The following is a 27,925-nucleotide window of genomic DNA, read 5'->3' as shown; positions in this document are numbered from 1 at the left end:
TCTGCCGAGCTCGCGCTGTGAAGTAAGCTGCGCACTGTTCTGCTCATCAGTCAGACCAAAAACCTCATAGATAGATAGATAGATAGATAGATAGATAGATAGATAGATAGATAGATAGATAGATAGATAGATAGATAGATAGATAGATAGATAGATAGATAGATAGATAGATAGATAGATAGATAGATAGAATCCACGTTTTTATTGCAAACGACCACCCGTTTTAAGTATAAATGTGTCAAACATAAACACTAAATTTCGCATATTATGGATTGTAGTGGGAGCAAGGGTATACTTAAAAACGTTTTAAACCAAATTTGTAACTAAACACTGCTGCAGTGCACCCAAAAATACTCCTGTACAAGCTTTCTTTTGTTTAGTTGTACTTTAAAATTCAAAACGTAGGCTATGAAACCAATTAGTTTCTAACTGAGAAGTAGGCCTACTTTCCTTATAGCTACCAATAATTTGTGTTCCTTTATTTAAAAAATAAAAAAAAACACTGACTAATATTGTATTAAATAATAATAGCAAATTGCTATATTGTACCAATAATCCCAATCACACAATTTTGCCAAATTTTGCAGCACTGTTGTAAACTGGGTGACATGTTCTCTTAAAAATTAAGGACAAAAGTTAAAACAATTTTTTTCTGTTAGTGTATGTAAATCGACCATGGAGGGGTGCACTATATAAAAGCTTGCCTAGGATGCCACGTTAGGTGGAGTCTGCTCTGCTTTGACCCCTGACTGGGATGTCCAAACTAGGGCACTGCAGGAGGGGCATTGGGCATGTATGCACAGATTTAAAATGGGATTAGAATCCTTCACCACAGCGTGGATTAACGCAATAATGATCGTTGTATTTGTGAAGAGTTAACTGGTGGAAAACAATGAGAGAGCAACAGGGTTGCTGACATAACGAAGTAAGAATTTAAGAAGCCTTATTTAAATAAATGCCTCAAAACCTCTGTGATCAAGGGAGCTTTGATTTTTGTCGTTTATTTAACACAAACAATTAATAGGTTGACAAAATGTTGGGTCTGTTAAGTGTCATATAGGCAGATCCCTAAACACACATTATCTCTGCAAAACACAAGCAGGTAATTGTTCTAATATTATTCAAGTGCAAATGGTAATCTAGATGCATCTAACCGGAATCAAACAACAGTCACAGCCAATGCACCAACTTCATGGAAATGTACCAAACATGTTCAACATGGCCATGCAAGGACAAAGATGGCTCCACAGGCAGATGATGGAGCTGGCAGCAGCAGGTTCACGCTTGTTGCCTCCTGTCAGAGAACAGAAAGAAGCTCATGTTTGGCACTAATCACAGCACTGACCTTGACCTCGATTGGCAGAGCATGTCTGTTCATTTAGGCCCCAAAGGGACAAGCAGGGCGACACTGAAACATGCATGATGCATCATAAGACATGGGCACACTGACATACACACACACACGCATGCCCTGGTGTAATTTCCTGGAGGTACCTACTATTTCATTTGACTTTCTGGAGCAGTATGACCCCAATACATTGCACAGAATTTCACTCCCTCTTTTTCTCTGTAACACACCCACACACACTTGGGCAACAACGCACTACACACAGTCTGTGTCTCGCTTTCTCTTTCCTTATCGGGTCGTTTGCTCTTTGCAATCAGTCTGCCATCAGTCAGTTATAATGTGGGCATTTAATAAAGCCAAGAGTACAATGGGATAAATAATGTTCCAGGGAAGATAAGCTCAGCAGCAGTCAGCCATCTGTAGCTGAGAGGAGACAGGGCAATGGATCAGCAACTGGGCTATCATAGAATTAGACTGTGTAGAAAGGGCACCACATGGGGTATCAGGCTAATCCTGTTCAATAGGTGTATCCAACACAGACGCATTAGCATTGATACACAGAATAGGGTCCAAGAAAAATTGTTCTTAACATCAGAATTGATGGATCTCTATTGAGGGTATTATAATAGCCCCAATCAACTTTGTCATAAAATTTTGATTTATATTGGCTTCATATAGGCAAAATGACCTAAAATTAGCACAGCTTGCGATAAATACTAATAGCAGCTGCACACCAATTTGTGCCCATAGGGAACCCTTTAATACACCACATTATGTCATTATTATTTTATTAGAAATATGCGTTCATGAGCTCCAAAATGAATGCAGTGGAAATTTTCATACACAGTCAAATAACATTTATATTAAAACAATCAAAATAGTATATTTACTATTATTATTATAGTAGTAGTAGTAGTAGTAGTAGTAGTAGTAGTAGTAGTCCGTACCATTGCAATATACTGTGATAGTAGTATAGTGTGTGTGTTTGTGTGTGTGTAAATATATATATATATATATATATATATATATATATATATATATATATATATATATATATATATATATATATATATATATATATATATATATATTTATCTATTTATGATCCTTACCATTGCAAGATACATTAAAAATTACTGTAAGTGTAAAATGAAAAGGGTTGCTGTACATTTTGCATAATTGATAATTAACATAAAACCGAGGCTTAGGACAAAAGGAGGAAATAACTTAGACATTCCTTTGACAGATTATCAATGTCAAATCAGAATCAGATTTATAAAAATATGAACTCACATACACAGATAAATCAAGCTAATGTGGACAAAAAGTAATGAGAAGTCCATGAAAACCCTCTGGGAAGAGTTCCACACATTGATCTAAAAACTGAAAAAAATAAAAAGTACAGTTTAGGAATGCAGGAAGATAAGAAAAGGTTCAGCCCATGTCATACACCAATGAGTCAAAACCAGGTGCTTTCCCCAAGAGATAAGCTCACAAACTGAAACAAAAAAACACAATGCTTCTTTTAGACTCTGCAGCCTTATCAGGTACATCCTTTCAGATGCATAACTCCCTAATTTTAAGGCTGTGTCCCTCGTACTCAAGTTCTTCACTGTGTGTTTCGGCGAGGAGCAAGTGCTTGGTGTTACTATGTGTGTTTGCAATCATATAAGTGAATGAAACAGCAGCACTGTGTGGGGGGCCGCAAAACGACTCCAGTGAGGGCATCAGTGTGTGTGTACATGTGTGTGTGTGTAATGCAGAGAGAAATTGCTGTCTCGGTCATAAATCTGCCCCTGAACAATCTAATTGGCCATAAACATACATCACTCCACGCCACTCTGCTGCTATTAACCGTGAACTTGGGCTTTTCTGTCACTTGAGCAATATAAATAACCTACTGTGCTGTCCCAAGGGATCACTTCAAAGGAACAAATAAGGCTAAAGAGCAGCAAATTGCATGGTGGGTGTTACACTAAAAACAGCACTCAGATCAAGCTGGATTTCCTTAAATGATCACAACATTTTCTGACCTCTGAATCCATATTCAGGCGGTGGGTTTGGTGGTTACATTGTATTGAAGTGGTCGACCAAAGAGGGGGCTAACACATTTTGTTAAAACAGATCCTTCTTGAGAATGATAAATATTCTGCATCCCATTGACCTGCAGAGGTTCAACGACATGGTGATCTTTTTGTTGAGTCAAATATCTCTGAAGTGGTGGTATGATACTGTAACAATGAATTCATCTCTATGAACACTTTCTAATTTCCATCTATACCTATATTTTTGACCAAAAGATCAATTTTGGGATGTTTTCTCTCACAGTTTTGACATTGTGTCCTCTGTTTTTGTATACAATTTAGTCTTGATACTTAAATTATAATTCTTGTTAGAAAGAAAACATGCCCCTTGTTTACACGGTGAATAAGAGATGTGTGCAAGTGTTGTTAAGTGTTGGGTCTGATTTTGAGTTTTTCTTTTCTTTTAAGAATTGACAATCAGATTTCCACTGCAGTTGTTCAAGGGCTGTGTACATTATTATGTTCCTTATGAGCAGCAAATAAATGTAATTTATATTGAGGTCAATTAATTTTAAAAGTGTCAGTAATCATATAATTATAGATTATCATAATATTATCATATATGACATTAATTTTACTTTTAATGTGATTAATTTTCTTCTCATTCTGCATGATAAATTTTGATGCATGTGGTTGCTAATGTCATGTTTCCTTATAGAGAGTGTAAAATTCTTTACCTGTTATTTTTCTCAAAGCTATTTTTCTGGGCTTTTTATACCTTTAATTAGAATAAGATAGGACAGTGAGTAGAGTAGGTAACAAGGCGAGAGTAGGGAAATGACATGCAGGAAACAGGCCACAGGCTAGATTTGGACCCAGGCCACACGCTTGAGGGTCAGTATTAAGTTGGGCAAATTTTAAAACTGCTATATATTCATACGTTGTAAAAAAAAATCCCTTTAAGCATATACTCTAAAAATAGCACAAGATCTCCTTGATACATGCTGAAATGATGAGGTCATCTCATAAGGTGCTCCGATCTGGTTTATAACAGCAAGGTCTGCCCATAGCTCCGAATACAACAGGCTGGTTGAGGGTTGGCCAATCAGAGGGAAGGGAGTTTTTGGAGCAGGGAGCCTTAAAGAGACAGCAGTTGTGTTGCAGACAGTAATTGATATGCGTGTTTTCCCACAAGTATCTGAGCTGTAAAACATGAAAAGCCTCTAAGAGGGGTACGAGTGAGACAGTATTAAGCCTTAAAAAAAATAACAATACCCCCTCTTTAAACGCTGTTAGCATTGTTTTAATGACTCTCTCAATTGATTTAAATAGCTCTATACAGGTATTAAATTTACATAATGAATAAACTTGCCTTGCATGAAATGTCAGACAACATGAGGGCTAACTTTTCAATTCTGTTGGTTGATTAAACAATGATGAGATTAAAAAAAAGACTTGGGAAATGAAAACTAACCCAGTACACCACCTACTTTTTCAGTCTATCAGGCATATTAGGATATAATACATGTTTATAAAGCAGCTCAGTGCAGTAATGGGCTAATCAATGGCAAAGCTAAAAATAAAAAGGTGAGGTTGTCAGGGCAAGGTGGCTGTTTGCTCGTGTACGCCCGTATGAGCACTTGAACATGTGGCTGTGATGACACTGAAAACCTTTTAGAATAAAGTGACAGCTGCAAAGGATCAAGAGGCCACGGAGGAAGAAATTAAATCCCTGGGCGAGAGAGAAGAGGGGCAGTATAGACATGTGATGTTTGACAAACAGTGGTAAAACACAAAAAGCCTCAATTGGATGTCTGCAGTAAAAAAAAACTCCTATACAGAAATTACACTTTAGAGTAGACTAGTTGTATATTAGGGGAGTTATACTTTTGCAAAACTAACATAGTCTTATTATCTAGCTTACAAACAAAACAATTGAAAAAGGGATAAAAATACAATTTCTAGAGAAATAGTGCAAGGGTTCTCCTAAACACAAAATTAAAGTAATGACAAATACACAATCAAAGCCTTTCTTTTTCAATTTTTATTTACAAAATTTTATTTCATTATGTACTTATAAAAATGTTCACAAAACCATTTCGTTTACAAATTCAAGTGAGAATTGAATTTGTAGACAACAGCAGTTTCTTTAAATGCACTCTGCACTTCAACAAACATGGCGCCCCCTGTGGCAGATGTGTTTGCTCTCAAATCTGGGATACACATTTTATTGGTGTGACTTAGTGCTGTCTATGTCCGAGCAGACGATATACATATTAATCAGCGTGACCTGTTAACCCTCAGTCTTGGTGCAGTCATAAGGTTTCCACCACTGTGCAAACTGCAATACCTTTTTCCTCTGATCGTCAAAGTTCTCCCTAATAAATTTTCTCCATCGTCGTGGCTCCAAGTCCATCATACCTCCAACCACTTCCTGTTAGAGAAAGAACGGTTTATGGTCATGAAATCTTTCTGTACGATTAAAGATGGATACATACCAATTTGTTACAGTGATTTTACACAAATTAGTTCATAAAACAAGTTAGAAAGGGTTGTACAGTTAATAGATACGATGTTAACATTTACCTTTCCAAAGTAATGGGGGAACTTTTGTTCATTTTCAATGACATGAGCAAATCCTCCCTGGAGCCCAAAATCCACAGCGAAGTAAGGAAGGCCTCGGGGAACCTAGAATGCATAGAGAGACAATGAACAGTTGGGTAAAACAATAGAAAAACAAAAAGAAAGGCAGTTACAAAAAAGTACAGCAGACAAAAACAGTCAGTCTTGAGAAAGTGAAAAAAGAAAAAAAAACAAGTATGAAAGTTGGGATATTACAGAAAAGGAGGACTTACAGCTTGCCGGATGTCTTTAGAAGAGAGGTCAACAACCTTTTTGTTCATGGCCCATTCCTCATCACACTCCATGATAGCTTTCTGAAAGCGGACGAGTTCTAAATGTGAGTAAATTCATCTTTTCAAGAAAAATTCAACTTGGACCCAGCACTTTTCCCCTCCAGAGTTTGACTTGAAAAAATTGAGCTCATCATAATAATGGCTCGCGCACGCACCTTGAAGTATATGGGTGCCATGTCTCCCAGCTCTCGGGGCAGCGGGATACACTCTAGAACCATGTGTTGTCTTCTGCGTGGGTTCATGTGTGTTTCCATGAACACACAGTCCAGTTCCTGGGACTCAAACATGCGAACCAAAGTACGCCGGAATAACTGGGGATAGAAAAGCAGCAGAGAGGTGAAGAACTTTAAACTTGATTCAATAAAAATATAGTCTAGAAACAGTTTTTTAGTGTAAATTGGCTAACCTGCATTTCTGACCAGACATCCTCGTCCAATCCAGTGGCAGAGCAGTGATGCTGGAGAGGACTGATGTGACAGTGGCCTTCTGTCATGGATACTCCTGCTGGCAAACTCAGGTACACCTGGACACAATATTTACATAAATTTACATCCAATTAACTCAGAATTTAGTATCTTATTGCTTGTGGTTGAGAATTTGAATCCTTGATTTTATCCAATTTGAACAGAGGTGTTAAAGTCAGGAAACTATTTGCTGACTTACAAAAAAGCACTACAAGCCGTTTAAGGTAAAAGTAATAATTTTGTCACTTTCCCAGAAAAAAATGTACAATTCTATGTCTCCATGTTAAATTTTCAAACATTTTCTACAGCCAAAACACTCAACGTAAACTGACATTTATAGGTCACTGAATACATAAAGATCATGAAGCCTCCTTTTGAAAAGCATTCCTGAACTCTTCCCCCCTCACCTTGCTCCCTATTGCCACTATGAGATGCTTCTGGAGCTCTTGGCTGCTGAAGCAGTGCTGGCATTTCTCCATGGAGGCAGCCAGCCTCCTGCTCTCCCCGATGGCTCTGCTCCTCATCCTCTCCTCCTCCCTCCCTTCGCCCTCCCGCTGCGCCGCACTTGACACAAACATGTCATCTAGCGTGTAGTTGTCGCCGTCTGTCTTCCCCATCATCTGGAGAATGGAGTGGAATGGAAGCGGCAGCAATGGAGACAACAGGGAAGTGGGAGAAGATGGAAGAAGAGAAATGGTGAGCTGAGTTTAACATGAGTGTTATTAATCATGTTTTTGGTTTATGTAAGATGTGGAAAATACTCAAAGCTTTTACTTGAAAAGAGAACAGAGAAAGTCGTGCTAATTTTTACATTTTCTTGTTCAGAGACTGACAGTTCTTCAAAGAGGCCGGTAGCTTCAGTAATTGGTGAATGTAAGTGATGACGCAATACAACCGTCTGTGCCTCTTCCGCGCCACATTCTGCATGTGTGTGTGTGTGTGCGTGTGTGTGTGTCTTAACTACCCTGTGTGCAAGTTAGTGGCTGTGTGTTCACAGTTTGAGGCAGGATGCCGAGTATCGACTGGTGCTTCTACGTCTGAGTCCTGTCGCCATGGAGATCAGGCAACAGGTTGGTATCTGTGTGCATGTGAGAGCGCAAGAGGGGCGAGCATGGCTGAAGTGTGTGTGTGCATGACTCGCTGTGTAGGAGTGACTGTGTGAGTGAGAGTGAAAATTGGATTAGTTTAGTGACAGTGTGGGAGGAGATGGATGTGTGTGTGAGTGTGTGTGTGTGTGTGTATACTGCACCTAAGTGTGCTGAATATGTTCAAGAGTAGACACTTTCATACTGTAACTGTATAAAAACACATTAATCCCATCACAGCAGGATTTCTCTAATGATCAATGGACACACTTCTCAGGTTTTTAAATAATACATGTTGCATCCAGCATGAAGCAGCAGAGAGGATTGGCGTAACATATGTCTGGTACACATGTCATGTATTATTAAAAAACACACTACATAAAACCTCCAGACAATGCTCGTCTGCTAACTTAACACACTTCGTCTCTGACCAATGGATTAAACCGGTATTTATAGAAGCCCTGCCATGGTAACTGTAGATGTATTTTTAGTGTCACTCTTTGTAGGTGCACAACCCCTGTGTGTGTTGTGTGTGTGTGTGTGTGTGTGTGTGTGTGTGTGTGTGTGTGTGTGTGTGTGTGTGTGTGTGTGTCTAGTTTGACACAACGACATGTAGCGGGAAAATGCGAAGGCGTATGTTTTTTTGTGCACGTATGTGTTTGTGTTTGAATAAGTGAATCAGTAAGAGTGAGCAAGTGAGGGAAGAGAAACTCAGGGAAAGGGAAAAACATGGACAGAGCTTATGAGCATTCGTCCTCTTTTTCTATTTCCATGGCAACTCCTCAATCCCTTTGTTTATCAATGCTTCCTTTTTTGAAACACACACACATATACACTTACGCACACACACACACACCTGTCAGTCGGATTTCACACTAACGTGTTGTCATATCCCTACCCAAAGAGAGAAAGAGGAGAAGAAGGAACGAGGAAAATCTGTTTCAGCTGGTGGAAAAACTGCTGACAGACTGACACACGCACCACAACCTGCCAGCGTCTGTCTGCTGCTGGATGTTGATTCGAGGCACCCAGTGGAGGAGAGTAGCAGAAACAAGAAGTAAGAGTGGAAGTGAAGAGGAACGGACACATGCCAGTCCAACAAAACAGATCCTTATGTCAAGGGAGTCATCACACTTTAACTTTGTTCACACAACAGCAGCAGTTTTCCTTTTTAACAAATCCCATCAATCAAACAAATCAGTCATCAATAAGCATTTGGAGAGCAACATTATTTGTGCCGCTGCTGCGCACCACTCGTACCCCACGTTGTTTTTAATCAAGTTTTCAGATGCTACAGATCTTATCTGACGCTGCTGTTGTTGTCAGACAGAAATGAGAAGCCTGCTCCCTGTTTGTTTATTGTGGCTCTTGGCTAATGAAACAGGAGAGAGGGGAGATAAAAGGATTGGTAAGAGAGTCATTATCACAAGTGCTTAATAAATCTGGGTATTCCATGTTAGAGAGAGCAGGCTCAAATATAAATCAGCCACCACAATCTAATCTGAGTTATGGACAGAAAATGAGACAGTGGTGTTAATTACAGTTTTATGTAATTCATCCCTCCATCTCTTAGAAACTTTTCATGTTGTACAAGTTACAAGTCTTTAAAAAAAGATAAATTAAAAACATGTTATAAAAGTACAGATAAGTGTCCCCTTGTTTTCTGAGTCATTTTTATCTTCGTTCAATCACGGTTGAGGAGACTGGCTGAACTTCCCCTGTTTCCAGTATGCACAGAGAGGGACATGAAGTCTACAAAGGTCAAACCTCCAGAAACATGAGCAGTATGAATTTAGTTCAGCGTGTAGTCCTTATCAGAGTCATCAAAGGCCACAAGGCGAAAAGTGTTAACCTGAGAATGAAGTTCTTCAAATTAAAAATACTGCTGGAGTTTTACCCTATCACACTAAACCTGTAGTCATATTCTACTCTTCTCTAGAAAATATGTTGCTCAGTTGTTTCCCATGGTTATGGCTGTGGCCTTGAATGCTTTGTTGTCTTTTTTTCTGACCTCTCACTCTGTGTCTGCTCTTATGACACACAGATAGAACTATACAACTCTTGAATATAATGTCTGATTTCACTTCTTGTGCTGATGACACTCAACTCTACACCCCAGATAGACATGACGACCAATCACACATAATAACTTTCTCTAACTGCGCAGCAGAAATAGAATTTAATGAATGTCAGACAACTTTTTAGGGCTCAATGACACAAAAGTCACAAATTATTGTGTTTTGCCTCCTAGCAAAGAGAAGATTTAATCATTTCCAATCTGGGATAATTGTCAAATGATGTTAAGCCTTCAACCCGCAACCTTGGCTTAAATTCTGACAAGAACCTACAGAAAAAAGTCGGCCAGTCTTTTTTAATAGCTCTGAAATAGAATAGTTAAGTCCTGGGTGTAAGCCAAAGATCTGTATCACGCTTTCATATTTGCCTGTCCTGATTGTTGGAATTCTCTTTACACGTATCTAAATGAGAAATCAATCCACCATCATCAAACAGTCTGAAACGCAACTCAGCTTCTAACAAGAATCAAAAATGTGCCTACATCTGGCTTCCTGTTGATGGATTAACAGAAAAGCAATTGCGCTGTTATTTAATCTTATTTTAACTTTTTATTCGTTTTTAAGGAATTTGTATAGGTTTATTGTATTGCTTTGCTGCCTCCTCTCTTTGTTTTTATTGCTTGCAGTTTATGTTTAGCACATTGTGGAGCACGTTTCATCAGGGGTATAAAGAAACAGAAAATCAACCAGCTTTTTCCATGTTTTCCTATCTATAAGTTTCAACTTCCAAACAAATAGTGTCAATAAAAAGTTTACAAATCTACAAGAGGAATAACTTTGTCTTGGATCTGTTGTTCTGAGAAATACTGTTGCTGAGTTAAATCTCTATCATGCATTTTGTTGTGAGTAGTGTAGTAACTGTGTAGTAACTTTGAATGTGATTATATTTTGATCTTGCTTAATTTCCTGGAACATTTTCTCCATAGATGTACGGGCTTTTTTAATTCATGCTCATAGAAAGCCAATGTTTGTTCTTGTGAAGTACCTTGGTGCAGAACTTTTTTGTTTAAAAGGTGCCATAAAAATGTCCTAAACTGCATTCACACAATATTTAAAGTCCACTGAGTGACTTAAATTTTTCTGTTATCACACAGCATATGTATTTTTGATGCATGCGAAAATAGCAGTGTGTCCAAATCTTTGTCTTTTTACAACATTCTCTTCTATTTCCAAGTAAATCTTTATGGCATAATAAAAATAAAACAGAATACATACACTTTGTGCAGGATTCATTATGCTGTTATGTCTTATTTTCCTTGTACATGCTTTATTATGTCTTATTTTGCTATTCAATTGATTTTTGGAGCGTAACACACAAGAATGGTGAATATATGAGCAGACAGTGCAATGATTTTTTAACAACTACAACAATTTAAAGAGTGAATAAATAAAATCTGAAAACTTACAATCATCTAGATACACTTAAATAAGAATAAAAAATGTGCATCAGCTAAAACTGAGGAAAGTGCCTTTATCTGCTTGTAACTCGTAATTTTGGGAGGAAATAGTGATTCATCCAGACTCCACTCTTCTACTAGACCTGTTAGTGTCATGAGTTTAAGAAAAGCAGGGGAGAGAAAGTTAAAAGCAGTAGCTTTAATGAAGTGAAAATAATACAACCCACTGGAGCCCAAGCAATGGATCCCCAGAGAAAACCTGACTTGTGTGTGTTGCTTTCAGGATCAACAAAGAAAAGGGAATAAAAAGAATAAAACTTTTAAAAGAGTCTCACAACTTCATTTTTTTGCAGATGAGTATTCTCAAGCTGGTCAAGCTACGGAGCTGTTTATCACATCCAAAGGATCCAGTTCATTGTTGTTTATGTTTTAAATTGAAATCTTTTGATGAAGGATGTGAATGTGGCTGGTTGCACCTTTGCTCGATGTCACTCCACACTCTCCAATTAAAGGCATAAAAATGCCACAAAAAAAACTTAAAAAAAGATTGTGAAAGACAGCAAACTTCTGGTACCAGCTAGAAAAATAACCGATGCAAGCTAAAAGACAACAGGTTGGTATATATTAAATATTTATACATGTTTTGCTCAACATGACCCAATGGTTGCAAGGTCTTGCAGAAGCTCCCCTTACCTTTGAGGCCATGCGAGAGTAGAGGGCATTCTGATCCTGTGGTGTGCTCATTTTCTCCCTCCTCACCATCTCCTTCAGACCAACGTCATCATCGTCTTGGAAGTAACGGACACGCTCTCCATCAACATGAGTCTCAATCTGAGAAGAGACGGAAAAGACAGGATTTGTTAAACATGAGCCAAAGAAAGTAAATAATGTGCTGTTTGTAAAACATTTTAGGTAGAAGACAAGGTAGAGTGAAGTATCAGGCCTGAGGTTTGTGGCTTATCATGAGGGAAACAAAACTGGTTGTGGGCTAGGGCTGGGTATTGCTAAGAACCTCATGATTCGATTCTGATTCAATGTGATGTTGACCAAAAGACAAGAATCGAACCTCAGAACCTCTCATTTGCTCTCCTTTTCTAAACAGCTCTGTTTGAACCGAAACGGTACGGGGGATTCCTTTTATGAGATAGCTTTCTCATGAAGTTCAAGATTTATGTTAACCATATGTGAAGCAGTCGTCAATGTTTTTAAATTCCTTTGTAAAACCTCCACTCCCTGCTGTCCTGACATTTGTTTTCCTACTGCTCTACCACCCATCATCCCTCCCTTTACCGCTTTCTTCTTCCGTCGTCCTCCATGGGGCTCCTGGGGTCCAGACGGGGCATTAACTGGCCATGCTCGACCTGATGGGTCCGTTCTGAACAGCAGGAGTTCCTGGTCTTCAGCCGGGCGACCTGTGGACTACAAAGCACCAAAGGGCAACTTGGTTATTTTCCAGCCTTCACAGATCCTGTGTAATTATGAGGGTGCAACACCTCAGTGTCACGCACATGCATCAGTGATGAATGTAGGTGAGGAGAGTACAATCAACACATAGAATTTGCTTGTTTTTTTATTCAGAAGAGAAAAAATATATATACATATTTTCATGGTTAGAAATACTCTGGTCTGTTTACTGAGTGTTGTACTTACTGAAACCATTTATTTTATGGCTGTTTTCGAAAAATTTGAATCTTTCCAGAGTATTTAAGTGAAACAAACAATAAATGTTTTTGTTTTTGTCTGCTTGATATAATAGGCTCAAGTTGCATTTCAGAGTGATTGATTTTGTCACAAACAAAGAAATAGAAAGATGCAAAAGGGATCCTTATCCTCCTCATTAAGAAAGGCATTTAAAATCTTGTAATTGGCAGTCTGACTGATTAGATTTGGAAGGAAAACCAAGCTTTGTGTGACAGCAGCCAGGGCCTGATTCGACAGCTTGTAAAGGCCTGACGTTCACCCTGACAAGTACAGACAGAAACAAGAACAAGAAGGGGGAAGCAGAGAGGATGGCAGTAACAAGAGAATAAAACTGGACTGTCAGAAGAAGAAGAAAAAGATAGAAGAGAATAGTTTCTCTGCTTGGGCTTTTCAAGGCTCTCAGCCCAGTGAAAACATAGAGTATGAGGCAGCAGACACTAAAATTCAGGCAGATTGAAGAGTGAAGACAAGCCTAAGACTACCATAACGGACAGGACGGAACTGGATTGGGGGAACATCAACAGCTCTTAATCTCCAAGAGGCCTGGAGTACCTCTCAGCTGATAAGTGCATTTATATACAAGAGTTATGACATTTTCTTAGAAAGCATTTTGAGGATTTTGCCCTGATCGTTTAACTTAGAAAGAACTCTTTGGAGGCCGAACTTGCAATTGTTGATGTAAAGATTTTTGAAAATGATGGCTGGCTTTAAATGTGTTTATAAAGTGGCATCTACTTGTGCTTCAATATCCTTCATTTATTGTGTGTGTGAAGACAAAAGAGGAGGCTGAACTGTGTGCTTCTATGTTAATAGCCTGTGCTACAGGTACAGACAGGATATAACATTGAATCTCTGTCTCCCTTTCTAAATGTTTTTTTCTCTTATCCCCTCACATAAACACAGGGGGCACACTCTGAATGACCCCTCGTAGGAGCGACATTTGCTTCCCATTAGAGCCTGCTAAAAGGCAAACAGGAGCTGCTCCATACGGACAGCAACATCTGAAAGCTCTGACCTCTGAAGACACTTCAAACAAACAAATTCCTTTTAAAATCCAGCCATACGTTACTGCCGAGAGTTACGTCTCTGCTTGTGTGTCTTGGATTATGTGTGCTCGTGTATGACGTTAAGAAAAATATAGACTTGAGTGTTTGGACAAGTGTTTAAATCACTAGAGAGGGGAAAAAATTCACTCATAGACAAATATGACACCGAAAAATTCAGTGTTTGTGTTAGTGCCAGTAGAAGGGCTATGTGCAAGTCACAGTATCAAGTCACAATCTATTCCTTGCATGTGTTTATATCTGCGTGAGATGCAAGAGGAAGAATGTACGGTGGATATCCACCTTAGTATGGTGTGTCTGTGATTGAACATGTAAATGTGCGGTGCTGTTTTTGTTGCTGTGTGTTTTGGCATGTGAAGTAACAGGAATAACTTAGAGTAGACATCAATACAGAGGGAAAGTGCTCTTAGGAAATGGTGACCACCTGAAGGATGAGGGAGTTAGAGCAACCAAGAAATATAACATATATTTCTAATAGGACTGTCACTGTAACGTGTTAATTATTTTTATTATTTACACCGCAAATAAGTGCGTTATCAAAATTTACGTAAGATTACCTCATTGGCTGCCAGCCATTTTCTGAGCATCTTGAACGATCTTTCAAGACCCAAATAAAATTGTTTGCTATGACTATGTAAACACCAAAACTATTTAAGAACAGTGGACTCTCTTCTTTTAGGTTTCTCTTCCTGTTTTTTATCCAAAAAACAGATCAAGCATACTTTTTTTTGACCGCGTTCATCTTAGGCGCTCCATCCTTTGACCCTCTCCATGATCTCCGTTGTCTTTTATCTTTCTCTCTTAACTACCGTGACACATCCTCAGTCTAAGTACGAGCTGCCTGAGCATTTCTGACTTGCAGTCTCTCGCTATGTCTCTGTCATCTCACATCTTCTCCTCATATCCATGCTGATCTCTCATCCAAAGAGCGCACTGCTCTTACCCACAGTAGTTTACAAGCATGGCTTTGATTGACAAGTTCCGCCAGACCCTGCCTCTCCCCGCGGAAAAACAAAATTTACTTTAATAGACGCTGTAAACAGTTGCAATTGAAATGATGTCTATAGGTGTCAATGGCAGCAAACATGGACATTTTAATATTAGCCAGTTGAAAAAAATGTGGATTTATGAATCTTCTCTGTATTCATTTGATTAGTCATGCACTACAATTTTGTTATGTCCTAGAATTTGAACTCTTTATTTGGGGACCTTAAGCAGATATGAGATTAAAATGCGATTAATTAGATTAATTACAAATCCTGAAATTAATTAGATTTTTTTATGGCCTGACAGCACTCATTTGTAATATTTGTGAAAGTGTTTTTTCTTATTCAGTATTATCACAAGTAAAATGTGTGACAACTCTCAGTCTTGTACCAAAAAGTAAACAAAGACAATCCATTTATGATGCAGTCAAACAGAGCAATACCAAGAAAACTAGGAGGGAAGAGGCAAGGGGACAAAAGTTAAACATCTAAAAAAGTCTGATTATAAAAACAAGTACTTAATTGACATGAAAATCAGGAAATTCACAGAGGAGTTTTTCTTGCTGTTCATGCTGTTCTTTTACTCTTTGATGTTTGCCACCATTCAAGTTAAGTTTGGTAACTTGCCTTGTCCAACACAGCTGACCAAACCCTAATCAAGAAAAGTTATTTTTATTTATTTAAGTTAAAAATATGTGTAAGAAATGTTTTTGAGGATGTAATACATAGTGCTTTCAAATATGGCATATTAGTTTTCCTGAGAGGTGTTTTAATACTGAATGGTGTGTCAATTATTCTGCACAATGACTGTCATGATGAAAGAGCGATAACATCTACGTACCTGCTTTGGTTTAGCTGCTTCTTGTTGCTTTTGTCGGGCAGCGTGGCTTTCTTTGGCTTTCTGTGCTGCCTCTAGCTGGGATTTCAGCTTCTCAACCAATGCCTGAAAAACACACAGAGTCAGTCAATTAAACACAAGATGACGGATTAAAAACCATGATCTGGGAAACAACTGTTGGAACAACCAAGCTAACACACTGACTTCTTATGGAACCAGCCTTCATGTCTTTCATTTTATGCTGATATTGTCAAATCAGAGGCAGAGAAATGTTTTACAGGCAGTATGTTTATATGCTGTGGAATATTTTCTTCTTTAATGTTCAGGATATGTTTTCTATCAGTTTTTATTTCCTCTGAGGCAGAACACCACAGGACTGAAAAACCAAGCACACACAGTCAAACACTACAACCTCTTAAACCTTACTGACAAGACGGATATTGATATCTTTATGGGCAGGCTGTTAAAGTACATGACTGTTAAAAGCACTCAATACAAACACATGCACACTAAGTCGTTTGGGAATATGTAATCGCTTTGTCCTGTCGGCAGATGCCAGGGGGTCAGCTTGATTGCTTGATAATGATTCACTTCATGGGTGTGTGAGTGTGTGTGTTAAATGGGCAATTCTTTAACATGCACTATAAAAGATCTCTATAGCTCTGGGAGCATTGACACATGACGACAGAAGGGGAGTTAAGTGCAGAGATAAATGGATACTAAATGGATTTTGTGAAGTGCAATTAAATCTAAGTCTCTACAAATGTGATGTGGAAAGTTCACCTTTTTCATTCAATTCAAGTTAAAGTGCTTTACTGGCATCAATGGTAAAAACTGTTGTTGGCCAGCCAAAGTCAATCAGTACAAACAGACATACATAAATATCAGTGGTGATTGCTCTAAGACTGCAAGGGAAGCTCAGCTTCCCCTAAAATGTCCCCAAAAAAGTAGTGATGTGTACTACTGTATGTACATTTCATTGACAAAATCTGCGCTAGAATTCCTTCATCTTTTGTTCAGAATCAGCTCCTATCACACGTAACTGGCTCGACCTCCTTCTAATTCATCTCTGCAGCGTCTCACATTTTAACACAGTCGGACGCTGAGCGTCTTCTGACTTCAGTGGGGAAGCGTAGAGTGGGTTGTTCCACTGTGGAAACTGGACGGTCATTGGATAAACCCTGGGCTTTGTCCCGCCCATCGGACGCTCAGCGTCTCTGGGAGTCTATGAGACAGTGGGCTGGCCTGGACACTCGGTTCCTGCATGATGATTGGACGATCTGTCTGAGACCAAATCCCTTTTTGATTGACAGTGAAATGAGCCAGTCAGAGATCTTGAAGTATAACCCTCCACCGGAGCATCTTCTGAGTTTTACATTCAGTTGTTTTGGACTGATCCAAGGGCTTATTGATCCCCAGCGAGTTTACCTTTCTTAAAAACAACTGCGTTGTGTTTTAAGATTCTCTCTCTTTTCACCAATAAGCATCTACAGCTGCAGCTGCAGAGCTTCTCCTCCTGTCACTCACACTTACAGCCTGTCGTAGTCTCACGTAGCAGCTCCAGCTGCTAGCTAGCTGGCACGGAGGGTAGAATTTATGTTTAAATAAATAAACAAATTTATGATGTAGGCCGGAATAAAAATGAGCTTCCCCTCCTTGACTGACCAGCAGCCGCCACTGATAAATATATACAGTGCTTAACAAATATATTAGACCACCACCTAGTGTACGGTGGGTTTTCTACAGCTGCCGTAGATTAACAGGGTATTGCTGATACTTAAACACTTTTTGTGCTTCTTTATTAGTAAATACAACAAGATGTGCAGGTTCTTTAATCAGATTGATATCTCCAATAAACATAAACATAACTATGATTTTTAACCATAAATTTCCAAATGTACTGTTTTACAACAAAGCAGAAAAAGAAACAGGGAAGCACATTTTTTTATTGTCAAATTACAGTTATTTATTTTCATTCCTGATCAGAAAAAGTGTTCTACTGGTTGTTACTCTGGGTTCATTTCTGACTTCTCAGAGGCTTCCAGAGTGCTGGCTCAAATTTAGGAATAAAAACTGATTTCATTTTGAGATTCCTCACTCCTGTTCAAAATGGTGAAGTGTAGGGAACTTTCAGATAAAGGAAGAGTTCAAGCACTTAATGTAGCTGAAAGGTTTTCTCATTTCTACGACAGGTGGAGTAATAAATTTGATAAGCACTGTACAAACATATATATACAGATAAAGCAAAGAGTGAAATAATAGGGCTGTTAAATGAGCCACAAAATGCAGGATGTCATGCTTGCAAAACACCTTTTGTGAATAAAAAAAGCTTCAGATAAGAACATTCAACTCCCTGGAGTAGTGGTATCATAAGGGCAATGCTGATTTATGTTTACTCATTAAAAAAATATTCCTCCAAAAACAGTTTTTGTTGTAAGGCTGTTTCATGCTAACTATGGTACAGTTAGTTGTTTCCAAGTCACAACACCTGGATAGCTCTTACCGTGTTACCCATGATCTCTGCTTTTACAAGCTTGGCCCCGAGTTTGTTCATCTCCCCCTCTGACATCAGTGGAACCACCTCCTCTTCATCCTCACTTTCACTCTCACTACTGGGTAAAAGAAAGACAAAAGAGCAGACACTTTAACAACTATGTGTATGTAAGAGCAGTTTATATAATCCAGTAATGGACAAACATCTGATCATTAAATATCTCTTTCTTCAACCATCAATATACCCTGTAGAGTTACTCAATAATTCATCCCTAAACAACTTAATTTAATGGCTTACTTTCAACACCATAATAATACCCCTCTAATGAAAGACGTATCTGTGATGTTCTTCATTCAAACATATAGTTGTTAACTTCTGCGCCTTCACACTGTTTATCCGTCATGATTCATTTGAGCCTTTCTGCACCCCACCAGAGATCATTACGCCTCTCCATGGAGGATCTGAGCTGCAGCCTGGGAAGCATCGTTCTAGGCTATTACACTCCTCATAGTCTTATTTCATTCTGCTGACACACTGCAGGCTCATTTCATGCTGCAGGGGTTCTGGGTGCTGGTTTAACCCAAACAACTTAGTCTAATGAGGCACAGCACAGAGCAACCAAGGAGGCTTTACAAAGATGTGATGCTGTGACATCTGGCCTTCAAGTGTGCTAGATGTTATGAATGATATAAAGCTAAAAAACAGAACAGTAAGCATGTGATGCAACCATCGAACAAAGTATGAGAGAGTTTCTGTGCTGTTTGTGACTGAGGCCCTTTCTTTATAATTCATAGCTAACATACAAGTGTAGTATTTGCCCATTCTGGGGGCATCTGTCAGCATAGTAAGGTAACAAATAAAAAGCAAACAACCTTGATTTTCTAGCTGCAGCCTTTTCACCCTGCAGACTTGAGTCTATAGGAGCTGTTCCAGTTTTCCCAGGATCTCTCTCTTTCCCCTGCTGTTGTTTCTTTGAACTGTCAGGTTCTTGTGAAGGATTGCTGATCTTCTTCCAGGCCGGGATGCTGGTACTACGTGGCTCAGGGTCTTCTTCATCGGAGTTTGGTTTCAGGAACCCTGTGGATGGTTTTGCTTTGGGAGGACGACGGTGCTCTGAAACTGCAAGGGGACAGAAATTGTTAAAAATTTCCTGTTAGGATTGTAAAAACTTCTAACATTGGTATTCTGTATGACACTTGATTAAATAGATTTTGGCCACCTCCTTCACTGCCATCATCTTCTGAGGGTTTGAGAAATCTGCCTTTTAGTGAAGAACGCTGACTCCAGTTTTGCCCAGATAATGATGATGATGATGAACCAGGTTTCTCTCTTTCTCTATACCTTTCACTTTCTCTTTCCTTCTCTCTGTCTCTGTCACCACTTCTGTCTCTTCCTCTATTTCTGTGTCTTTCTCCATCTTGATCTCTTTCGTCGTCTCTCCTGCGATACTCTCTTCTCTCTCTTTCCCTCTCCTCTCCTCTCCCAGTGCGGTATCTCTCTCTATCTGTAGGTGATGAATCTTTTCCCCTTTCATTTCTTCTCCATCGTTCCCTCTCCGCTCCATCCCCCTCTCTTCTCCTCCATTTCTCTCTGTCCTCATCCTCTCCTCTCCTCCATCCGCCCGTTGCTGTTCTCTTCTCTCCTCTACCTTCTCCTCTCTTTTCTCCATAAACAGCTTTTTCTGCTTCGGCAAGTCGATTTTGAAATTCTTCCATAGACTGTAAAAGGGGAAACAGAAAGAAAGATTAAAGTGGTGAAGGACTTTCTCTGGTTCTGAAGACAAGACAGACTGTAAATCTTGTATAGACCACTAATAAAAACAAAAAGCTATGAAAAAAATACCAAAACCTGAGAGGCCCGAGATATGTGATATATCATCTGAGATAAAACCTTGGTGTTGATTTAACTGTGTGCCAAACAGCAGAATTGAATATGTCACTCATTTTGGAAAATTTAAGCAAAAGAAGTCTCAAGAGTCCACACACATCCACTGAATACAGCCAAGTGTTGTAAGACAGACTTCTGCACATGCTCATTGAGAAAATGTGCAATGTTCACACATCACAACAAGCAGAGCTTGTGTCGCTGTCTGACTAGCTGAAGTTTAAAATTAATGGAAAAAAAAGAACAAGAAGACAAAACACAAACACCATTAATCCAAGAATGAGAGTCTTGAGCTTGACACTGATCCTCCACCTGGAATAAAGACATCTCTTAAAAGACGCCGATCTGTAGACTATTTTGGAAAGTTGTTGTCATCAAAGACTGCTTGACAGCTGTGTCACAATCAGAGAATTAAGTACTACACAGAATACGAAGGATCCAGGTGGCTGACCAGCTAAGGGCGACACACACTAAGCAGAGTGGTTGAATGTGTATCAGTTATATATTTAAAAAGCCAGTTAACATCACTGAAGTCAGTCCAGGCCTTTAGAGATGTGGAAATGGTTTTCATATTCTTGGGCATGGTGCCCAACAGTGCCCATCAGCTGTCTGTGAGGAACACTGATGCATCACTGAACAGTATATCAGATATCTGGACTAAACATGATGAAATATAAATGTGCTGCAGTGCTGATGCTGGCTGATATCTGACACAGAAAAGGTTTACACACACACACACACACTCGCTTGCAGGCACAGTTTCTATGCTGTCAACTGGAGGCACAAATGCTGACACTGTTGAAAGTTACTTTACAGGGAACATTTGCAAGCGTGTATTTATCAACTTGCTGCAGGTGCAAAAGATAAAATAATAAATCAGCCGAGTAAATAAATATTATCTAGACACAAATGTCTCCAGTGGTACAGAGAATTTACATGTGTGACTGTCTGAGGAGAACTTTGTAAGCACATTTTAAAAAACGTAATAAGGAATCAAATTTATCATCCTGATTGCTTTGGAATATTTTGCAACTTCTTCTACAGTGTGGTAGCTTTTTGAACATCACTCCTCACTGACCCCATATCTCTCAGCCACCACATCGTTGAGGCTGCGCTGCTCCCTTTCAGCCTGCTCCTTCATCCTCTGGTAGTTCTTCCTCAGCCAGCTCAGACCTCCATCATTGACTACAGACACAGCTGCAACACAGACAGAGAGAATCTACTTGTTTATATTTATCAGGTCTGACATCTCTTACTGTTATTCACATACAGTGTGACTGCTACCTAATAGTACTTAAAGATGAAATGCCATTTTACAGGAAGTCTTACTGTTTTCTGATGATAAGAAAAAAGGTTTAAAGAAAGGGAGAAGTAAATGAGGATGCCCCCAAGAATAATCTCTTTTGAAAGAAAGGAAGTTAAGTAATTCTGTAATCTGAGCTTCATGTGGTAAAAAAGTTAGAATAATTGAAAAGGGCAAAAGTTAATGTGGCTTGTCAGAAGAAGCTAATAAATGCCAACAATTTAAAACAAACCAAGCCAAGTAAGAGATATCCAAGAGAAAGACAAACTAAAGAAATAAAAATTGGGATAAAATGGTTTACAGGAGATTACAGATCAATGAGTCTTCAAATCCACAGGAAATAAAAGTTTTTCCAAACTTTAGTACTTCATACTGTTTCCCGAGAGAAACCAACATTAAAAAGCTCTGATCAAATCTTTTGAGTCTGTAACTCGGCATGTTTAAGGACTGCTTGAGGTCACACACACAGACGTAAAATTGAAGCCAAACAAACAAAACAGTTGAGTATCATCTCCTCAGTGGGACTCTTCTGCCGACCACAACTGATTCTTTTTCAGGAGTTGATCCCTCGACCTGTTTTCTGAAAAACATCCAGTCTTAAAAACACCTGTGCAGATGCACATGCCCGTTTGCATCTGCATTCCCATATCTAAAGCTGTAGAAAAACCACACGCTCATGTCACAAGCATTAAGGAGGAAGCTTTCAGCAGAGGTGACGGCTGCTCCAGAGGAAACAGGACTTACCATGCAGAGATAAGCCACACATGTACGCACCCTGGCGTTGGCTTGTCAGCTTAAAACAGCTTATTCTCTGCGTGTCAGTTTTCCTCTTCTACCTTAAACCCCAGACAGAGAAGTGCTTTATCTGTACCCCGTCTTTCAAGCTAAACCTTCATGTAGACGTCACTGCAAAAATAAACGTGCACATGTCCTGCTGACTGTTTACAACCGAGCTACTCATCCTTCACAAACACACAGATAAGCTCTCCTCTTAGAAAAAAGTGTCTAAATTCTATGAGAGCAGGGTTTGCTGAGGGACAGGCATCACAATCAAATGCTTTACACGACAACAACCCAGTGTGCTCTGTTTTTCACTTTTATTGAATACATTCTTTTACAACTAGTATTTCTAAACCCAACTGCAGAGGGGATACAAAACACTCATGTATAAGTGTTCACCCCATAAACACCTTTTTTAAGCTGGTATGAAGGTTTTAAAATGGAAAAAGACAGGAAATCAGGGAAATCTGAGAAAAGAGTAGGACAACATGGGATATGCCATTTCATAAGGGAGATTAAATGCAGATATAATGGCCACCAAACTTTCTAAACTTAGCCCCGCCCCCTTCTCAAACTGTCATCTTCTAAGCTTGGTTGGTTGATTTGAGGTATAGTTTGCTTGTAGTTTCAAAACTCAATAAAGTCAAGTACCCATTCACATTGACTGTCAAACCACGTAAAAACAAAACAAATTAAACACGCACCGACCTTCGAAAACAAACCTCCACAGGGTAGGGACAAACACAACTGCAACAACTCCACAATACCTGTAAATCTGGTATGTATCATTGAGTCCTACTGTACCCCATGTACTAATTAAAAGAACAGTGCACCCCATGTTTGTATCAGTTGGATGTGATACAGGCAACAAGGTCAGCAAAGCTTTTGCCCCATGTGTGTTCAGAATGATAGACATCTGTAATACCAAGGGAGGACAGTCATCTCTGCTTTTTGCACAAGCATTGGGAAGTCAACAGACAGTCATACACTTTTCTAGATGAGAAATGATCAAATGTAGGGCTTATTGAAATTACACACTTGTGTCCATCAGTGTTCATTTTGACAGCAAATTCTGATTTAGTCTTAGTCTTTTGAATAACACTCTATTTAGTTTCAGTCATATTTTAGTTATCTGAAACCTTTTAGCATTGACCAGTTTTAGGCGACTAAATACCATGGCCTGGTTTCACAGACAAGGCGTATAATAAACCAGGATTAGGCTTAAGTCAGACTAGTAAAGCTGGGTCATTTAAGTTGCTTGCATGAGCATAGCTTAAATTTCTTGTTGGTAGTCCCAGACTATGAAGTCCTGGAGTAAGCTTCAGTGACAACACCTGCGTCAATTCTCATTAGCCTAAGTGGGAGCACAGCCCAGTAGCCTAACAGTGATTATATAAACCTGGAATGGAATTGAGGGCAGCTTTGCTGAAGGGAATTTTGACACTTAACATGAGTGAAGCCAGAAGATTGTGTCAAAAGAACTCTACTGAGTTTGAAAAAACTTAAGAAATTGTGGGAATTCATGCTGTCATTGACAGTAAAGGCCATACTGCTGCCATTGAACACAAGAAGAGGAGTGCATGGGATGCCAAAGACCTCAAAGTGATCAGAACTTGGAGAGAACTGGGTACAGGCCTTCTTCTTTGAGACATGGAAAGATAGGCTCAAGCAAAGTGATAATCTCCAATACGTCTTCTTTGTACATACAAAAGCGGCCTTGGAAAGTAATTTCATCAAAGTGGTATTTCAAACACTCCATGCTCCAAAACCATTTGTGTGCTCCCTTTCAAAAAACTAAGGGTTCCAAACTGATGTTAAACCTGCCACTTTGCAGGATTAATATTAACTTCAATTTAGTTCTGGAATAGCTCTAAACCACCCTCTTATAATTGGCTTTGTTTAATCCAGAACAGACAAAATCTATGGCTATTTTAAGATTAATCTGTGCAAGTGACTAAAAGTTAAGCCAGCACAAACTGCATTTTAGTCTTGGACTTGGCTCAAGTCTTGCCTGTGAAACCAAGACTATTAGTCTTAGTCTAGTCTTTTAGTCTTAGTTTTGTTTTATTCGACCAAATATTAAGCAGGTTTTAGTCAAATACAATGTAAACAACCTAACTGTTGTGAAAACATCCTGCAAACTGTGCAACTGCTGCTGAGGGGCTGTAGACAAAGACGTTTGCCTGTCAAGTTATGTGGTGTCACATCATACTGTAACAGCTCTGCTATCTGTTAGTGTGGATGTTCATTGTTCCCACAGTGTTAAGTCAGTGAAGGCAACAGGAAAGGCTGTGAGTGCAGCTGGGGGGAGCAGTGGAGGTGTGTGAGTGTGTGTGAGAGCTGAGAGAGGAGACTCTGCAGGTTTGACTGTTCTGAGCCATGAGCTTGAATGCTGGTTAAAAGATATAATAAATTCCATAATTTTAGGAGTGCTCAAAGGTAAGGATGATTAGATTTAGCAAAATCTACCTTTTGTTGTTGCAGTACCAGCTTTTTCTTCTGGGGGCAGACCAGTCCCTCCATCTTTCCAGTATGGGTTTAACTCCAGCTTGTGCAAGCCGGCCTAATGGGGTCAAACAGAAATACATAAATGCTTAAACCATTTCTATAAACTTTTAACAAAAAATAAATTTATGCTATGGGCTGTAGGTCATGTTGAGTCAGTATATCACAAACAGTGAACATGGAATCTGAAACGCCAGGTAAACATATGTATCAGATAAACAAACACAAACATGTGAGGTCACCTGTTCAATGGCCTGAGCCTTTGCCCTCTCCTCTTCTTTCAGTCGTTCTTTCTCAGCCCTCCTCTCTGTTGTAGAGGTGGTTCTCATTGCCAGGAAGTCAAAGGTCATCCACTCATCTCTCTATGGGATAGAGAGAAAATGAAATGAATGAGTGAGTTTGGCTCTACAGCAGAAGAAGATAAACCTGTAGGTGTCTCAGAATCAATATTTGATAGAAAGGGATCAGTTCCTTCACTCCCTGTGAATTAACTGTAGTAAATGAAACATCTTGAGTAAAAACAACTAAACTTTAAGTGCAGATACTGTATAAATATTTGTTTAATATCCGTACAACTGGCTCACCTGTTGAATGTTCTGTGCTGGGCTTTGGCTGCTCTCTGAGGGCTTGGAGTCACCAGGGAGCTGCCAGGCTTTGGCTGCTTGTGGCTGTGGCTGGGACTCAACCCACTCATCCTCAGAGTCCTGTCAGACAAAGAAAAGAGGGGACAGAGCATAGTAAGGAAGAGGAACGTAATTATGAGACTGTAGTACAAAAGACGTAATCACTGCTCAAATTGAGTGTTAATCACTCAGCTTTTAGTTGTGCAAAATCTTCAGCTCTTGTGGTTTATTTGATGTTTTTGAGCAAGTGTTTTTCTGATTCGGACCACATCAAAAGGAACTCTGTAGTGTAGTGCCCGTACCTGAGAGCAGTCACTTGAGCCATCTCCTGCTTCTGTTGTCTTCTTCTCCTTCTTGGCTTTTTTCTTCTTCTCTTTTTTCTTTTTGGATTTCTTCTCTTTCTTCTTCTTGCTCTTCCCAGAGTCCTCCTGTAAAAGATTGAGATGTCATCAGTTTTGTCTTTTTTTTCCCTGCTGTGTCAAAAATTGATTTAAGGCTCAGTCTTTGATCACCCTGCAATAAAAACCATTTGTCTGGCAACCACTTTGGGGTGTACCCCACCTCTTGTCTTGTTGCAGCTGGGTCATAATTACTCTTTCCATGACCCAATTTTATTAGTAATATGGATGTAGGGATGCTGACACACTTCAATGTTGGTTGAAATGATATGCAAAGCTTTCTATGAGAAACCGCTGGAACTTACTTCCTCTAAGTCCTGCAGCCTCTGATTAATCTCAGGCAGCATCCAAGTGTCCTCCCCTCTTTGCCTCTTCAGCTCCTTCTTCTTCTCTTCTTTCTCATACCGCTGTTTGGCCTGATGGAAACAAAACAATAAGTTACACTGATAACAAATGCTGGTAGACGTTTGAACAAGCATGATTCTAGGTCATGACTATAGATGTGACAGTGATGAGCCAAATCCTTTTCAAACACAATACATCAGACCTGTCTACACTGTTGGTTTTGGCCAGTTTAAGCCCAGGTGAGCCATACAGATAATGTCTGAACACCCCAAAGTGCTCATCTGCAGGAAACCTCATTAGTTTGTTTCAACTGTCCTGTATTACTGTGTAGGTCTGTTCAAACACAGTCACACAGCACAAAGATAACGCATGATTAAATAACTGTGTGCATACGTGATTACAGCAGCGTGTCTGTCCTAATCTTCACGGTGGGGGCAGTGTGTAGTCGCGACCAGGACATAAAATCTCTGATATACTGCAGCAGGTCTTCTATCTGCACCTGCAGTGTTTGCTCTGTGCTGTCCTCCCTGTTGCTGAGCAGGCAGAGCAATATCCGTCTGAGCAGCAGACACTAGCTTTATTGGCGAAGGCATTAAAGTGAAAAACACGCAGGCACTTTTATCTTTTCAGGAGAGAGACGTATTAAGTCTTTTTCACGGATAAACCCAAATCGGCGTTGAGCCGCTGAGCTCACGCGGTACCAAAGCGTTACTATGACGTTAGCTGGTAGCCTGCTTAGCTTGTTAGCCATCACCCCGATGAAACTTTTCTGGTATCAAACCAATGTGACGCCACCGGCTCCGTTCTCAGTTCACTTACAGGGCTCTTTGTCAAACGAGCGTCAATTTCAGTTCACTTACAGGGCTCTTTGTCAAACGAGCGTCAATTTCATACCTGTTCAATTGCCTCTTTTCGTGCCTGTCGTTTCGCATCCTTCCTATCTTCGATGCTACTCGAGCTCTCAAAACTGACTCCGTACGCCGCCATGACACTGTCGTTACTGTTTTATTTGATGCCGTAAAGGGTAATCGTTTACGGCATCCGTTATTCTGCACTTCTTGCACTGCGTATGTCTCATGATTAACTGATGTATAAATAAATAAATGAATAAATAAATAAATAAATAAACAAATAACTGTTAAAAGTTGGTCCAGTTTTCCAAAAAGGAGTAGGCGGGTGCTATTTGTCAGGATCCTGAACCCTTTAGACGCCAACAACCCAGTCCTCTGAGAAGTGCATTTTGAATTCCAGAGTGTGTTACATAAGCTGATAAATTTATATTTAATGTACCCTTCCTCCTCCTGCTGTAAACTTCTAGGGAGCAGGGGGCACAGAGAGGGACTGAAAAGGACTGAAAAGTCTGGTCTGGAGGGCCAGTTCTGTCCTGCACTGCTCCTTGAACTCTCTCAAGGAGGTGGGAAGGAGGAAGATGCTTGCAAAGCTTGCATCTATAATGGACAATTCAACTCGCTGCATGAGACTGGATGCTTACAGCAACTTGTTCAGAGGCAAATCGAGATACCAACCCTGTAACAAGAAGTGCTACAGCAGGTCAGTCCTCCCATCTGGAATATAAATACATCAGCACCACTGCCTGATGCTAACATAACTGGACCTACACCATTGGCATTGGAGTAAACTTCCTCCAAACATGCCCCAAAAACCTGATATTTACATCACACACACACACACACAC

At 39.6% G+C, this 27,925-nt stretch overlaps 1 protein-coding gene and 1 long non-coding RNA gene across 3 annotated transcripts; one reads left to right on the top strand and one right to left on the bottom strand.

Annotated features, from left to right (window-relative positions):
* Positions 1-5,404: 5,404 nt before the first annotated feature.
* cwf19l2 (CWF19 like cell cycle control factor 2) lies at positions 5,405-27,287 on the bottom strand. The gene is made up of 19 exons (XM_074679856.1): positions 27,124-27,287; positions 26,190-26,300; positions 25,789-25,914; positions 25,448-25,567; positions 25,106-25,225; positions 24,828-24,921; positions 21,354-21,472; positions 19,611-20,109; positions 19,264-19,510; positions 18,401-18,509; positions 15,901-16,002; positions 12,599-12,727; positions 12,002-12,139; positions 7,159-7,371; positions 6,694-6,810; positions 6,443-6,598; positions 6,228-6,308; positions 5,959-6,060; positions 5,405-5,806 (listed from the first exon to the last, which is right to left on the bottom strand). Exons 1-19 carry the CDS (start codon positions 27,214-27,216, stop codon positions 5,666-5,668), a joined length of 2,817 nt encoding a protein of 938 aa, XP_074535957.1. The 5' UTR covers positions 27,217-27,287; the 3' UTR covers positions 5,405-5,665.
* On the top strand, positions 7,323-11,213 carry LOC141798076 (uncharacterized). Of its 2 annotated transcripts, none has more exons than XR_012599125.1 (3): positions 7,323-7,447; positions 7,728-7,821; positions 8,741-11,213. It is a non-coding gene; the product is annotated as an uncharacterized LOC141798076 (long non-coding RNA). The 2 variants fall into 2 exon arrangements; XR_012599124.1 differs by having other exon boundaries at positions 7,330-7,447; positions 7,577-7,821.
* Positions 27,288-27,925: the final 638 nt, after the last annotated feature.

The sequence above is a fragment of the Halichoeres trimaculatus genome, unplaced genomic scaffold, assembly GCF_033239565.1.
Source record: "Halichoeres trimaculatus isolate MK-OKI-2021-1 unplaced genomic scaffold, fHalTri1.1 fHalTri1_scaffold_9, whole genome shotgun sequence".
In the NCBI taxonomy this organism is placed as follows: domain Eukaryota; kingdom Metazoa; phylum Chordata; class Actinopteri; order Labriformes; family Labridae; genus Halichoeres; species Halichoeres trimaculatus.
The sequence above is the reverse complement of the archived record's forward strand: the minus strand, read 5'-3'. Positions and strand labels throughout refer to the sequence as shown.